The sequence below is a fragment of the Schistocerca americana genome, chromosome 2 (genome assembly GCF_021461395.2).
Source record: "Schistocerca americana isolate TAMUIC-IGC-003095 chromosome 2, iqSchAmer2.1, whole genome shotgun sequence".
In the NCBI taxonomy this organism is placed as follows: Eukaryota; Metazoa; Arthropoda; class Insecta; order Orthoptera; family Acrididae; genus Schistocerca; species Schistocerca americana.
The window spans coordinates 400173202-400188805 of record NC_060120.1 but is presented as its reverse complement, the minus strand read 5'-3'; the positions used below and the strand labels follow the sequence as shown (position 1 = coordinate 400188805).

Genomic DNA, 15604 nt, shown 5'->3' with positions numbered 1-15604 from the left:
AAGGTATGATGCGAGCCACTGCCCTGTTGTCTACAAGCCTGGTCACCTAGTCTGGATCTTCACTCCTGTTTGGAAGGTTGGTCTCTCTGAGAAGCTCCTCAGGCGCTACTTTGGACCTTATAAGGTTGAGCCACAGTTATCTGATGGTACTTATGAAGTTGAAGATTTCAACCCCAACACAAGATGATGAAAGATCAGAGATACAGTCTACATACTTCAAATGAAGCCCTACAAGGATCCTGCAACCCAAGGTAAATTCGAAGCTACAGCGACAGGCAGAAAGTGGAAAGCTGACGAAGAGCATAGCAGCAAAAGAAGTACTAAAAAAACCACCGCCAGGGCAAGCATCAGTCATCGGGAGTCGGAGTATACAGGACTGATAACTCGTTCCCGGACTAGGAGGACGTAACACTGAGACGCTGTTCTCTTAAAGAGGGAGCAATGTCGCAGAAGAAGCTGAGTAGCACCATGGTGTAGTGGTTATGATACTAAACAGCTGCATGGAGGTTGTGAGTTCAAAAATCACCTGGACTGTACAACTTTAATTTCTATATTCGGTTTGAGTACATTCTATAAGTATCCACAGATGTCAAGAATCATTGTACTGGAATGTTCCGTAGCTGTCTATATACTGTATGTGTTCTGGGCAGAGGCAGTTCAGTCTGCATGTGCAAGTGCAAGTGCTGAATAAACCTTCGTTAAGTGAAGTTGGTGTTCATCATTCATCTAGTTACACCTTCTTCTACATGACAATATTGTTAATTCCATCCTGGATTTTCCATTGTTTGATTAGGTTTTCATTGACTTATCACAACCTTTAACATTGATTTTCAAACAGTTTTCTGGAAAAAGTCCATTGTATTATGGCTCAAAGTCAGCCTTGGATCAGAGCAGAAAATACACACAATACACAAAGTTATATATCTTAATGTAGCATTAGTGCGGTAAGCAACATTTTCATTAATGGCATGTTGTGTCAAGGCTGCCTGTATTATAGGTTCACAGTATCTGGAAAGGTGGTAAAGTATGCCAAGTCACTGCCATACGATAATCACAATCTGACGATAGTGACTCTAGGAGGAACCTTCCTTCTGCTGGCTGTGTTGTATTACAACAGCTTTAATGTAATTTCACAGTCGTTTGTACATACAAACACCACTTTTGAAGACGGCCATCTCTATAATGAGCTTTCATGAATCGTCATTACTTCCACATGAACTTCCGTACTAGGTGCATAGTATTAGGTTGGTACGACCTGATGTTGGATGTAAAAACTTCTCCTCAAGATGCTCCATAATTTTATCCTCTTTCTCACCCAGCATCACCCTGAGCTGAGTGACCACCTCATCAGCAACAAGCTGTAGATTTTGTGTCTATTGTTCTCTGTTTACAAAGACTGCCAACTTCAGTGTTTTAAGCAATATTGTTTTACATGTTTTATCAAAAGTCTCACACTGAAACACAAGTATATTTTTAATGTGGCTTCATGAAAGAATTTTGCTTTTGTGTTTTATGTACACCACTGGGCATGATCAGAATGAAGAGGCAAACCCACATGCACATTTATGTGAGTGTCAGCACTCAAGGTAGTACCTTTGTAGCTACCATGAAGACCGTGGCCGAGTGTTAACACACATAAAGGCTTGTTTCCTTTTGTTGTGTGTCGTGCCAAGCAGTAGAGAAGCTATGGGAGCCAGTAAAATTTTGAGGCAGTACAATGGTAGTACATCAGATGATGATAATGGGTTTGATGCTTTATATACTATGGAGAGACAAGTGGAGCTCATTGCTGTTATAAAGGAACAAAAACAAATAATTATTTCAGATTTTTTAAACGGGTAAAATTTAAATTGTTTTACTTCCACATTTTGAACAATATAAAGAACAAACAATGGAAACTCCATGTAGGAATATCAACAATGTAGGAAAAGACAGACTGCTACTTGCCGTAAAGACGACACCTCAAGTTGCAGATAAGCACAATTAAAATACACTCACATAAAGCTTTTGGCCACAGCCTTTGCCAGTAAAAGAGAGACGCACACCATTCACACACACAAGCAAGTGCATCTAAGCACACACGACAATACACATGGCCCAAGATGTTGGAGTTGCCATGTGTGCATGAGGTGTGTAAGTGTCTTTTAATTGCACCTGTCTGCAACTTGACATATGTGCTTTATGGTAAGTAGCAATCTGTCTTTACCTACATTGTTAACAATATAAAGAGAATGACAGTAAGAGTAATTAATTCATTTTCACCCGTTGTGTTTCCTACACTTTCCCGCATTTTACACTTTTCTGGGTCAGTCCGCTGAAAAACATAAAAAGGGGTTTTACTGTAGATAATAATACACTGATCAGCCAGAATATTATGACCACTGACCTACTATTGATACAAACCCATCCAGGCAACAGCACCGTCACCTGGCAAGGAATGACTGCAAGTCAAACACACACAAGGTGCATGTAACATCAGTGAGCATGCTGTCCATGCGTAGAATAGAGAAGGTGCACGATCTATCTGAGTTTGAGTGGAATGGGCACAAGACCATCTGCGCTGGACATTCCCACAGTGGCAGAGTGTTGCATGGTCTAATGAATCCCAGTACCTTCTTCATCATGCCAATGGAGAGGTGCGTCGTCTTCCAGGGGAACAGCTCCTTGACACCTGTACTACAGGAAGGAGAAAAGTTGGCAATGGCTCCATTATGCTCCGGAGAACATTATGTGGGTGTCAATGAATCCACTGGAGTTTGTGCATGGCACCATGACAGCTAAGGAGTATCATACAGTGGACAGTGGCTGCAGACCGTGTACACCCCTTCGTGACAACAATGTTTCCTGGCAGCAGTGGTATTTTTCAACAAGATAATGTGCCAGGTCACAAGACCAGGAATGTGATGGAGTGGTTCGAGGACCACAGTGGTGAGTTTCAATTGATGTGTTGGCCCTCCTCCTTGCCAGATCTGAACCCGATGGAACACTTCTGGGATGTGTTTGAACATGGCATTGGAACTCATTGCCCCCTCCCTGGAATTTATGGGAACTAAATGACTTGTGTGTGCAGGTGTGATCCAAATTCCCTCCAGATGCCTACCAAGGCCTTATTACTTGCATGCCACAATACGTTGCCGCTGTTATGCGTGCCAAAGATGAACATACCGGCTATTAAGTAGGTAGTAATAATGTTCTGGCTAGCCAGTGTATGTGGCTCCATATGTCTACAGGTCAAACAATTCCCGCAAATTACAGGAAGGTAGTTAAAATGCACACAGCTGGCGCCTAATGTGTGTTGCAGCGGGTACAGATCAGGCACATTTTCTGGCCGAGACATTAATGTGAATTCAGTATAATGCCCCTCAAACCACGGTAGCATGATTCTGACCTCGCAACATGGACAGTTATCCTGCTGAAAGATGTCACCACCACAGGGGGAGACTTCAAGCATGAAGCGATACTGGTGGTCTGCAATACTGTTCACATAGTTCACTTTTGTCATGATGACTTTGATTACCACCACAGATTTCATGGAAGCCAAACTGAATGTACCACTTCACATAATTCTGCCCTCAACCAACCTGCATCTGTGGTGCGATGCATGTTTTGTGCAGCCATTCACCTGGATGATGTCATGTAAGGACCCAACCATTGAACTGGTGTAACGAGAAATGTGATTCATTCGACAAGCAACACGTTTCCATTTATCTATGGTGAAAACTCAAGTCATGATGTATCCACTGCAATCATAACTGATTATGTTGTTGGGTCAATACAGGAATATGTAGGGGTCATGTGACGTGGAGCTCCATGTTCAACAATGGTCTTTGAGCAGTGTGCTCTGAAACAATTTTGCCTGCACCAGCATTGCTCTCTATTATCATATCTGCCACAGTTTGCTACCTATGCTGTATTACGCATTGAGGCATCCTCTAACCTCTATGTTTTGTGATGAGACGTGGTCATCCAACATCATATGGCCTCCTCGTTACTTCACCATCTTTCAATCACTTTCAATAGGTGCTCACGACAGTAGTAAGTCTACAAGAGACGAGCTTTGCCATTTCAGAGATTCTCATTTCCAGCTGCAGGGCTATAACAACATGCCCCTAGTTAAAACCGCTTATATCAGTGGATTTCCACATTTGCGGCCTGTATCTTCACTACGATGACTGCCTATTCATCTCTCTTCCACTTACATTTCCTTACTGCATCACGAGCCTGCAATGCCACCTCACGTTGGGCAGTGGTCATAATGTTTTGGCTCACCAGTGCTATGTGTTAATTTTTTATTAATTATGACTGCGTACAACTACAAAGGAATTTTTTATATTTGTAGTAAATTAATTTATTTGGCTGACTAGCAAGATCTGTAATGTTATGGTGAACTTACTGATGTTAAGTCTGCAATACTGTTTACATCTCTGAACTACAAAACAAAGAGAGTTTTGGCAGTCACTGATGTCTGGGATCAGATGCGGTGTGTCTCCAGTAAACTGTATTTCTGTGATAAAATGTGCATTAATGTAAGTTATTTGCAGGATATGTAAGGGAACAACACTATATATAACTTATTACAGCTCCCAAATACAGAAATTAGGAAAAGTCATTATTAACTGCCACTCCATGCACTAGTTTTAATTACTAGTATAGTAACAGCCTTCAGAGCCTTAAAGATACATTCAGAGTAGTGTATTACTCCAAGTAGATGTTACTAGGTTAAAAGTGATACAGAAAACTACAGTACTGTATAAGTAAGAAGACATGTGTTCTGTGCACAGAAGGGTCACGGAATACTTTGCAGCATTACCAGTACGCTCTCTGTCTCAAGCCCATGCCTCATGCTGCAGGCAGTACCTGATCGGATAACTAGCAACACTTGGGTCACTTTCACGTCAGGTTACTGTTTCTGCTTCTGTCTCTCTCCAGAAAGATGCATATGCTCAGAAAACTTCTCAAAGTAACATATGTGTTTGATTTCTCACCCATAACGAACACTGTGGTGGCCACGCACCCCCCCCACCAGAGCTCATCACTGTGCATCATTCCACTATCCATTTTCCTATGTGCACATCGTTAATAGTAAATGAGAAAATGCAATAACATGCTAAAGAACACCAATATGTGGAACATCCTGGTCAACCAGTGCCACAGTTGGACAAAAGGGCACGGTGTGGGAGGAGGAACATCTGTTATGCTTAAAGCACTCTCCAACAAGATACATTTGTACACAATCCTCAGATAATATAGCTACAAAAGTTAGCTAACAGAACAGTGCAACTTTGGCTTCTACAGCTCTTCCGGGGCAGTAAATACTGTGATTAGTGACAACACGACGGAAACCTGGTGGTATCCAAGAAAACAAAACAAACACATATTCACACAAGCAGGCACACCTCACACACACACACACACACACACACACAACTGCTACCTCGTGCGGCTAAGGGCAGTCTGAATGGCCAGAGATAACAATCACATGGGTATGAGGTGTTCCTGCTCGAGTGACATTTTCTTTCCTTTCTGAAGAAGGCTTTGGCCGAAAGCTCAGCTTATACCCATCTTTTTGTTGTGCCTCTCTGCAACTCAATATGTCTTCTTAACACTGGCTTGAATGTCAGCTATTATCATCAAAGCATTTACTTTTATGTGAATTTCTGCATTAAGTCTCACCACCTGTGATGGTTTTTCCCCGAAAAGAAATGTCTACATTTTGCATTTCAGCACTGGAAAACCTCTGCACACACTTTTTTCTTCTTCAAGACATTCTGAAGCATGTCTTAAACACTTGAACAATGGAAAGTCCAGGATAAAAACTTGATTCTACATCTACATCTACATCTACATTGATACTCCGCAAGCCACCCAACGGTGTGTGGCGGAGGGCACTTTACGTGCCACTGTCATTACCTCCCTTTCCTGTTCCAGTCGCGTATGGTTCGCGGGAAGAACGACTGTCTGAAAGCCTCCGTGCGCGCTCTAATCTCTCTAATTTTACATTCGTGATCTCCTCGGGAAGTATAAGTAGGGGGAAGCAATATATTCGATACCTCATCCAGAAACGCACCCTCTCGAAACCTGGCGAGCAAGCTACACCGCGATGCAGAGCGCCTCTCTTGCAGAGTCTGCCACTTGAGTTTATTAAACATCTCCGTAACGCTATCACGGTTACCAAATAACCCAGTGACGAAACGCGCCGAAAAGAGATGTTGCTCCATTACCATTTCTGACCCAATAAAATTGACACACTACAGTCACTACTTAACACTGCCTGGTCACAACTGACTTGGTAAATGTTTATAGTCATTACCTCAAGCTGCCACTGTCATTACTGTGTTGTCATCACATATACACCAGAAACAGAAGCAGTCTATGTCTTTTTGGACAGACTGTGAACAGTGAAAAGAAAACCAAGAACTGCTAATGTAAGAGTTCAGAGGAGATTTACTCAAAAAACCTTACCCACAAAAACAAATGCACACCTGGCACCATGGCAAGGAAAGTGCAGACCTCAAATGTGGATGACACTAAATGTGCTTATTCCCCTAACTGTATATATGACATATGAATTCCCATACAGGATAGTTGTTATATACAGTCACTCCACTACCAATCCATTATTTTCCCCTGGCAAGCAGTTCCAATGAAATGTGAATTTTATGTGAACAGTATGGCATGCTATAGTCCAAAAACATATTCACAAACTTGTGAAGACTACAACAAGATAAATGAAAATGATTACAAAATCTCATGGTGGCTTCAAGAAACAATGATGTGGTGCCAGTGACACAATTATAAAAATTAGCATGGAGAGCTGCATCAAATCAGTCTTTGGGGAAAAAATAAAATAAATTTTGATAAGTGCATTAAATATTTAGTATCATCATTATTATTTGTAGTTCATAATCATCATGATAAGACCTTTATGTTGCTGGAATTATCAAAAACACCAATATGACATATGTAACAATTTTTGTTATTACAAATAGGTACACAATTGTACCTACATACTGTGTTATAATAGTTATCTTTGGGTACTATAACCTATAGCATCTTAAGCCAAAAATTTCAGATCAAAATTTGTAATCTGTAGAAAATTAGAAAATTACCAATCCCTCAAACACATGTGGCTTCCATCCTCTTGATGAACGATACTGTGCAATTGCACCATATGTTTCAGCGAAACTTAAGATTTCATAGCAACCAATCCATACCTTTGACACGAATACACATTGGCCTGCTGTAGAACTGCCTGCAGAAGCAGAAAAGTTAACTGTGACACCTGAAAGAATAAACAAATACATATCAGATAGTCATAGGACTCAGGCGTAAGCTAAATATTCCCTTTTCATTGGTACTGATGTTTGTCATAGGGCTCATTTACGACAGCATCATCAATTAATGCAAAAGTACATAAAATGTGCACAACAATTTAGTGACATACCAATTATTCCTTAGACAAGTTTACAAAATAACTCTCTTAACTAATTAGTCTACTCTGTGGCTAGCCTGCAGAAATGACTAATCATTATTTTCAATTAGACTGGAACGTGATACTAAACGAAGTTGCTGCTGTACAAAACTGATAAAATTTTTGTTGAAAGTGACTAGTGTACAGCTGCATTACATGAAAGTCATAGGAACATGTCACAGCTTTATAAACTTCTGTAGCAGCATCTTATAAACTGGTTTTGAAGGGGATCTGTTAGAAATAAGTTTCATCAGTTGCCAGAGAATGCCAGATAACAGGCGTCACCACACTTGCACAGCTACGATGATGCAGGTAGCCCGTATGATCGTACGTGTACAACATTAAGGGATCTTACACTACGTCATAAAAGAAACAAGACATCAGAGGATACTCCAAGAGCATCGGAATTTCGTGAACCATACTAAAATGCATAATTCGGCTTAAAGTGCACATTCGGATGTAAATTTTCTTGGAGTACCAGTACTATATTATCTCATGTTTGGTTCTTTATTATGGCATAATGTCATACCTGCCAGAAGATGAAAACGTGCACCTGAAATGCAGCGAACAGTCGAAAGCAGCCAGTAGTGTAGAATTAAACACTTCTTTTCAAATAAATGAATTGCCTCAGTGGAAAAAGAGTAATAAAAGCCCAATTTCTTTCGCAAACAGGCAAAAATAACTTCATTGTTCTGTAAGGCGACTAATTCTTGACTGTTAGAAAGGTGGAAATAAAATAAAATCTGAAACTAATAACTTATTTTAGCCTTCCGTAATTATGGGAATGTATTTTAATTCACTTTATAGCTCCTGGCCACAGAAATTCGTTTTGTTTTCATTTGACGTGAGAGCAATAAACGAACAGGAAACAGCAAAATCACTAAACGTGATCATGGGTCACGTAGAGACTACCCTCCTCCCCACTACAACTCAAGAGTCCTGTCACGGATCTACTATATTTCCAAACCGGGCCATACTTGATAGTGACACCCCTCCTCCCCCCTTCCTCCAGCGTTTGAAGTTGTTGTTGTGGTCTTCAGTCCTGAGACTGGTTTGATGCAGCTCTCCATGCTACTCTATCCTGTGCAAGCTTTTTCATCTCCCAGTACCTACTGCAACCTACATCCTTCTGAATCCGCTTAGTGTATTCATCTCTTGGTCTCCCTCTACGATTTTTACCCTCCACGCTGCCCTCCAATACTAAATTGGTGATCCCTTGATGCCTCAGAACATGTCCTACCAACCGATCCCTTCTTCTGGTCAAGTTGTGCCACAAACTTCTCTTCTCCCCAATCCTATTCAATACTTCCTCATTAGTTATGTGATCTACCCATCTAATCTTCAGCATTCTTCTGTAGAACCACATTTCAAAAGCTTCTATTCTCTTCTTGTCCAAACTATTTATCGTCCATGTTTCACTTCCATACATGGCTACATTCCATATGAATACTTTCAGAAATGACTTCCTGACACTTAAATCAATACTGGATGTTAACAAATTTCTCTTCTTCAGAAACGCTTTCCTTGCCATTGCCAGCCTACATTTTATATCCTCTGTACTTCGACCATCATCAGTCATTTTGCTCCCCAAATAGCAAAACTCCTTTACTACTTTAAGTGCCTCATTTCCTAATCTAATTCCCTCAGCATCACCCGACTTAATTAGACTACATTCCATTATCCTTGTTTTGCTTTTGTTGATGTTCATCTTATATCTTCCTTTCAAGACACCCGTTTGAAGTAGGACACTAAAAATTAAATCGACTTTTCAAAAAATATTCGTTTTGTAGCGCATATCTTTCTGCAGAGTCTGATACATAAAACATGTGTCCTCGAGGAAAAGTAAGACATGTTATATGGTCTTTAGTGTGCCAAAGTGCAGTGTCATGCCGCTTCACACAGCACTCTTTTATCGCATGTCACTGAATTTCGCTCTGTCAAATTCAAACGTGTAAATTTTATAATGGATGCCGTCAAACTATATTCAGGACAGTGTAAATTAAAATGTCCTGTGGTGCCTACCCTGCTCCCAGTCAGCCGGTTTGACATTCTGACCCTTTTAAAAAAGGAACCCCTCGCAATTAATGCTGAATGGGATTATTTGTAACCAGGAGAACAAGAACGCTTCAGAAAATTTGCATTCTTTATTGCCTATTAGCTAATAACTTGCTGCTTTGTGTGGCATAAAATTAAATATGGGATACATAAAACCAGTAAAGACAAGAGACAAGTAAGACACAGTACACATTTCTCCAGTCCTTAAGCCCTAGCTTTTTTTCTCTCTTATCACGCTACAGCTTTACATGGTGTGCTTTCCTTTCTGCGAAATAATCTATTACCTCATCGAAGTTCGTCAAATCTTTTGCTACACGAAAAAACGAAATGTCATTGTCTAACACTGAACAATCTGTTAATACAAATAGTATCCCAAGACTGATGATGTTTCTGGATCTGATTACGTGTATTTTGTCACTGTCTGCTAGATAAAACAAAATAGGCCTGTCTAATATTGCAGCGGTTGTAATACATCTGAAATAAACGAGACTGTTTTGGAGCAAATGGTCATTTTTACAACACGACAGAATATAATTCACGAAGAACCACTATCAAATGCCTATTAGGCCTACTACAAGCAAAAAGCTTTATGTTAGGAAATAGTTTCACATTTCATTCATATGCTCCAGCTTCTCATCTTCTCCTTCCTCGTTCTAACAAACCATCTTGTCATCAGTAATTCTGTAACTATTCCAGCCTGTGTCAAAATTTATTCTCCGGTTAACTTCACTAACCCAGTTACAATCACCAGTTTAGTTACCCCACGTTTATTCTACGGTTAGGCGTTATTACGTGTCGCACAACACATTTTCCATGCTACTCCCAAAACAGAACTTAAGGTCTGCTCACTGGGGACTGTACAACTGGTCCTTACTAGTGTAGCGGTCTGGCCAAAAGCTTTCTATCAAAATTTTATTTTCTTGGATACACCGAGAAGATAACAAGTAATCTTTCTTAGCTATTATTCTTGTTAGTTGTTTATTTCCACTCTGGTAGTCCGAATCTATGGCTTTCACTATTAATTTTAACAACACTGATCATTTGCAAACCCAGTCAACCACTCAAACAAACATTGGCATTCACCTGTTCAGCCTTATTCTGCTCAGCTCGTATGGCCCCGTCCCCTTTTGTCTGCAGGGAAGTTTACTTCTAGATGAGACAGGGATTCCCCTGGCATACACATCACGTACACTATGCACGCATTCAAAAATCAGCTTATGATTCATTCAGAAATTAACTCAAAATGTGTTCACAAATGTTCAAAAACCAACTGGAAATCATATGGATAATCGATATACCAATGTGCGCTGGATGCTAGTCGCTTTCGAAACAAGGTTTTTCCTCAAGAATTGAATTTAGTGCCCCCCCACCCTGAAATTGCCACCTGGGGCAGTCACCCCGGTTTGCCCTTCCCTCTTCTGCGCCCTAGATCTGGGCCTGTTGCGCACTTGAGTGAATCTCGCAGCTTGGGCGCGCCAGTAAAATTTTTCCATGTAGCATCTGGCTGGTTGATGCTACTGCTTATACAGCTAACAACCACATTTCCGTAGCCAGAAGCGGGAGAAGGTACTACTCATACGTGACTCACTGCACATGCACATGAGCCCGCTCGCAACTGCTCGAAGGAATCTAAAGCCTAGTTTACACGACAACACTAGGTTGCATGCAACTACGCTGCCGCCCACTGTGCATGCGCGCCATGTGTTTGCGCAACTCGTTGGTTATACTAAACACTTTCAGCATGTTCCAACTTTGGTGACACTAGTTCCATGAGTTTTGAGGTTATGTGTGTTCGTAGAGTGTAGATAAATTGAAATAAAAAGTGGGGAGCAGAGAATAATGTTCGCTTTTTAGATATCTATGCTTCTATGATTTGCATAGGTATTTGTGGGATTTCAGTGATGCTGATTACAAAAATAAGCAACACATTGCTCCCGCTGAGACCGTCATGTGCGATTCTAACATAGATGGCTAGACTGTATCTGAGCTGCACAGAATTTATTGAGTAAGGAGCACATATACAACTGAATTAAGAAAAATACAAACAAGTGTAATTCTAGCTGTGGCAACGCTTTTGTCTACAAGACTAAAATCTCATCGTTCGAGTTGGCCAACTCTTTGTTAAGGAATATTGTTGGCAGTAGGGAAGGCTATACAAATTCAAGAATCTGCATTCTTCATTAGATATTCATCTATTTAAAACATCGCTGCAGTGCTCCCCATTCACACAGGTTACAATTTTGAAATATTGACACTGTACAGATCTATCTTCAAGAGAGTAGTCTGCAAACCATTCTCTTCTTAATGTGGCCTGCTTCGAATGATTACTGCTGTTAATGTTAGTAATTATTACTGTTGATACTTATTGGTGTTAATGAAAAAGAGTCACCACCAACTAAAACCGCATCTTATAGCATGCCGAGTGTTCTCAATTGTAATGCATGCAATGTGACATGTAATGCGCTTCATGCATTACAATATCTTTATTCCTTATCGCATAATTAACTCTATTTAGAAGAAACGGTAACAGTTCTGGTAACATTCTACGACAATTAAAAGAACTTCTTGGATAAACTGTTATGAATTATTTCAGCAAAGATGCTGAGCAACCGAGCTGACACCTTTTCTTCATCCAGTCACTAACCAAAACACATTTCTTAATGTTTTATTATGCTGCGATTCCACGCAACAAGCTTTAACTCCATCACAACTTGTACGATTTGCAGCTGCCAAAACTTTCATTTCAGAATTGACTCAGGAACCCATAAAACGACGAAACAGAAGTGTATATTGGTTTCGCCGTGTCTACAGTCAAATATGAAACCATTTGCGTGCAACTCACTCCACGCAACGAATGGCGCAAGCACTGCATAGTCTTCCTAAAGCCTTTGACACATTTTGCTGTTGGCAGACGCTTGTATGAGCACTGTGTTTTACTGACATACAGTAATATCCTTTGTTAGAATATTGGTTCTTACCGGTCAAAATTACGAAAATCTATCTGAAAACTACACTAATAAAAAATTCCTGGAATTCTAAAAAAATTCCGAGTTTTTCCCTGTTTTCTCCTGGATGAAAAAATTCCCGGGCTTTTACCGGATCTCCTGGATCATATGCACCCTGCAGTTGCCATCACAAAGTTATCCACAACTGTCTGAGCAATGTGTCTATATTTTGTTTGGAGATGGCCAACTGCATTTACTGTAAAATCTCCTAATGCATCTCCATACTTTAAGTAGAGACAGTGATATAGTTGATAAAGCCATGTTTACACTGGCATGTTTCTGCTAGCAACACTGTTTCTGAGGAATCTACAACATGCCTACAACTATGTTCATTGTTTGAGTCTCCACAGACACTCTGGTATCGGGTGCCACAGAGGTTGAACACCCACTAGAGGAGACGGACTTAGATGACCGTCAGTGAGGATCGCAGCTGCGCAGCACTGAGCTTGCGTGATGAGTGAATCACTGTCTCGCATCAGATGAGTGCTGTGGCCAGTAGCATTTTATGCAGCCGGTACATAAGTGGCCGTCCAGCACACAACTGACCAAATCAGAGCTCACGTATGATACTGTTGGACGTATCTTCGCTGTATTAGGACCACTTGCTTGTTGCCTGGTTACTCTATATGGTCACGTCTTGGATTTGTCTCTTTGCTGCTCTGGGCCTTGCTGTCATCATTGTGGCAAAGGCTTAGTTTAGTACTTCATTGTCGTCTAGGGTGTTTGTCCTCGTCCTGGTCTGTTGTTCATCTGCAGTCTGCTGCGTTTCACTCACCTACCGTTAGTTTGGGTTATTCTTCTGCAGGTGGCTCTCCCACACGGCAGCTTCCTTCATTTCCGCATTTCTTGAAACTCCCAACATGCACGGTGATATTCTGCCACCCGCGAATACAGCATTGGCAATGAGGAAATAGGAAGTTATTTAGAAGCACAGACACTCAACTAGTTTGCCTGCTGGAGCAACTGAAGCAATACATGCAGCAGCAGCTCCGGTTACACTTGTTACAAAAATCACTTCACATTCAGGCAGACAAACTCAGAGCACATGAACCTCAGTTGCACCAGGCCTCAGTGCCTTCCACTACTGATGCACCCATACGTCCTCCATTGTTTGCACCTCTCAATGACACTAAGGAGGACTGAGACACATACTTGCTTCATCTGAAACAGCATTTCACGGCATTTAAATTTACAGATTATTCACTGCAGTGATTATTATTTTTGTCTTGGGCTTCACCAGACACGTTCTTTCTGTTCTGAATGTTGGCCCCTTGGTCAGACCCCAGCACACTCTCCTTTCAGTAGTTATGTGTTCTGTTGACTAATTATGACACCCGGGGATACCATGTGGTTGCCTTCAGGCTCCATCAATACTATAAACAGCTGAGACAATCATACCATTCTCGGGTCACTGACTTATAAGGTCTCAGGCACAAATGTGATTTGAGTTGCAGCAATCGAGGTTGCAAGGCTTCATAGGTGGACACCTTGATTCATGATGTGAACGTTCGGATTGCACCAGATCCAGAGGTATCACTATGTTACTGACACTCAATAACCCGTTGTTAGATGGCACTTTGTCTAAAATTACACAGGCAGCTAAGGAATGACTTATGGCAATGCCACAAGTTGTGGTGGTCAACGCACCTCCACACGCTCCACTCCTGCGCCGCAGGCATACGACAATCCTCAGACTGAGCACACTCATGACTCGTCCTTGTTTAGATTAGATTAGATTTACTTTCATTCCAATTGATCCGTAGTGAGGAGGTCCTCCAGGATGTGGAACATGTCTGATGTCTCTATGCCATCTTAGCCTCCGGTCGCACTGCATCCCAGGTCATGGGTGTCACTCCCTTTGTGCCCACAGTATTTCTGCACTCACTCCCAGGCAGATCGTACAGATCGCTGGCAGTCCTGCACACTTTGTGGCAAACAGGGGTATCTGCAGTTGGTGTTGCAGCTGCACATCCCACTCCTATTCCACCCCACAAGGGCATCAGTATATCATATATTCACTGTAGTTAGTAATTTTCAAATGAAATCATTCTGCTTTAGACTATTGAAATCTATATTTTGCATGCTAATTTCTGGGATTGATGTATTTGCTCGCTGTGGATACCAACTCCAAGTACCCAACCGTGGCAAGCATGGCCTCCACTACAACCAATGCCACCCTTACTGCTTTGGCCCAGGTTTTAGCCATCAAAGGCTTACCTCACACTTTGGTCTCTGATAATGGGCCCCAATTCGTAGTGCCTTCTTCAAACACTTCTGTGGGGCCAATGGTGTAACACATATTTTCCATCCCTCCAACAATGGTGAAGCAGAACATCATGTTCAGACATTTAAGTAGGAAATGAAGAAAGATGTCGATTGCTCTGCCACTACCTCAGCCCTCATGCTGTTTCTGAGCACTTGTCACACCACCATATGCCGGTGGTAGCCCTGCCAAGCTGCTCCACAGGCGGCAATCATGGACCCTACTTCACCTTTTAACACGCCCTCTTTGGCAATCCCCTCCCAACCATCCCACTGCTACACACTGGGCACAGCTGTGTGGGCCCACTGCTACAGGGAAATTGCGTCTTGAATGCTGGCAATGGTAGTAGAAACCCATGGAAGGCAAGTTATGTCTATCCAAACACACAACGAGCTTGAGCACCATCACCACAACTAGTTCTGGCCTCGAACACGGGCATCACACCTGCCACCGCCTCATCCCCCTTCCACCTTCTGATGACGATGAGGCCCCAGAGCTGGTACCACTGGCAACTACCCACAGGTGCACTGGCACTATCTTCTGCGTCCACAAGGTTCTGGAAAACCATCCGGTGTCCTCACCTCTAGTGTCATCCCAATGGACACTGCCGAACATTCTCCCTACCCCCAACCAGCAGCAGTCAGTACCGCATTTTCATTCATACCTCCTTTCAGTTTCTCTCAGCATCATCCAGTGCACAACGCTCTTGGGGGAGATCTGGTATCGGGTGCCACAGAGGTTGAATGCCCACTAGAGGAGATGGACTTATGTGACCATTAGGGGCATCGCAGCCACGCAGCGCTATGTGCA

The 15604-nt window shown here is 41.8% G+C and overlaps 1 protein-coding gene across 2 annotated transcripts in view; it reads right to left on the bottom strand.

Annotated features, from left to right (window-relative positions):
- The window catches only part of LOC124589994, a 54134-nt gene that overhangs the window by 25205 nt on the left and 13325 nt on the right, over positions 1 to 15604 (bottom strand). The window contains exons 2-3 of one of the 2 annotated variants that reach the window (XR_006976289.1): positions 7110 to 7282; positions 4394 to 4504 (exon numbers count right to left, since the gene is read on the bottom strand). Coding sequence is in view for 1 of the 2 variants with exons in the window: in XM_047131615.1 (XP_046987571.1) it covers positions 7110 to 7282 (173 nt within the window). In the remaining variant the exon portion in view is untranslated. The remainder of the gene's footprint in view (positions 1 to 4393; positions 4505 to 7109; positions 7283 to 15604) is intronic. The other variant, XM_047131615.1, reaches the window with a different exon arrangement.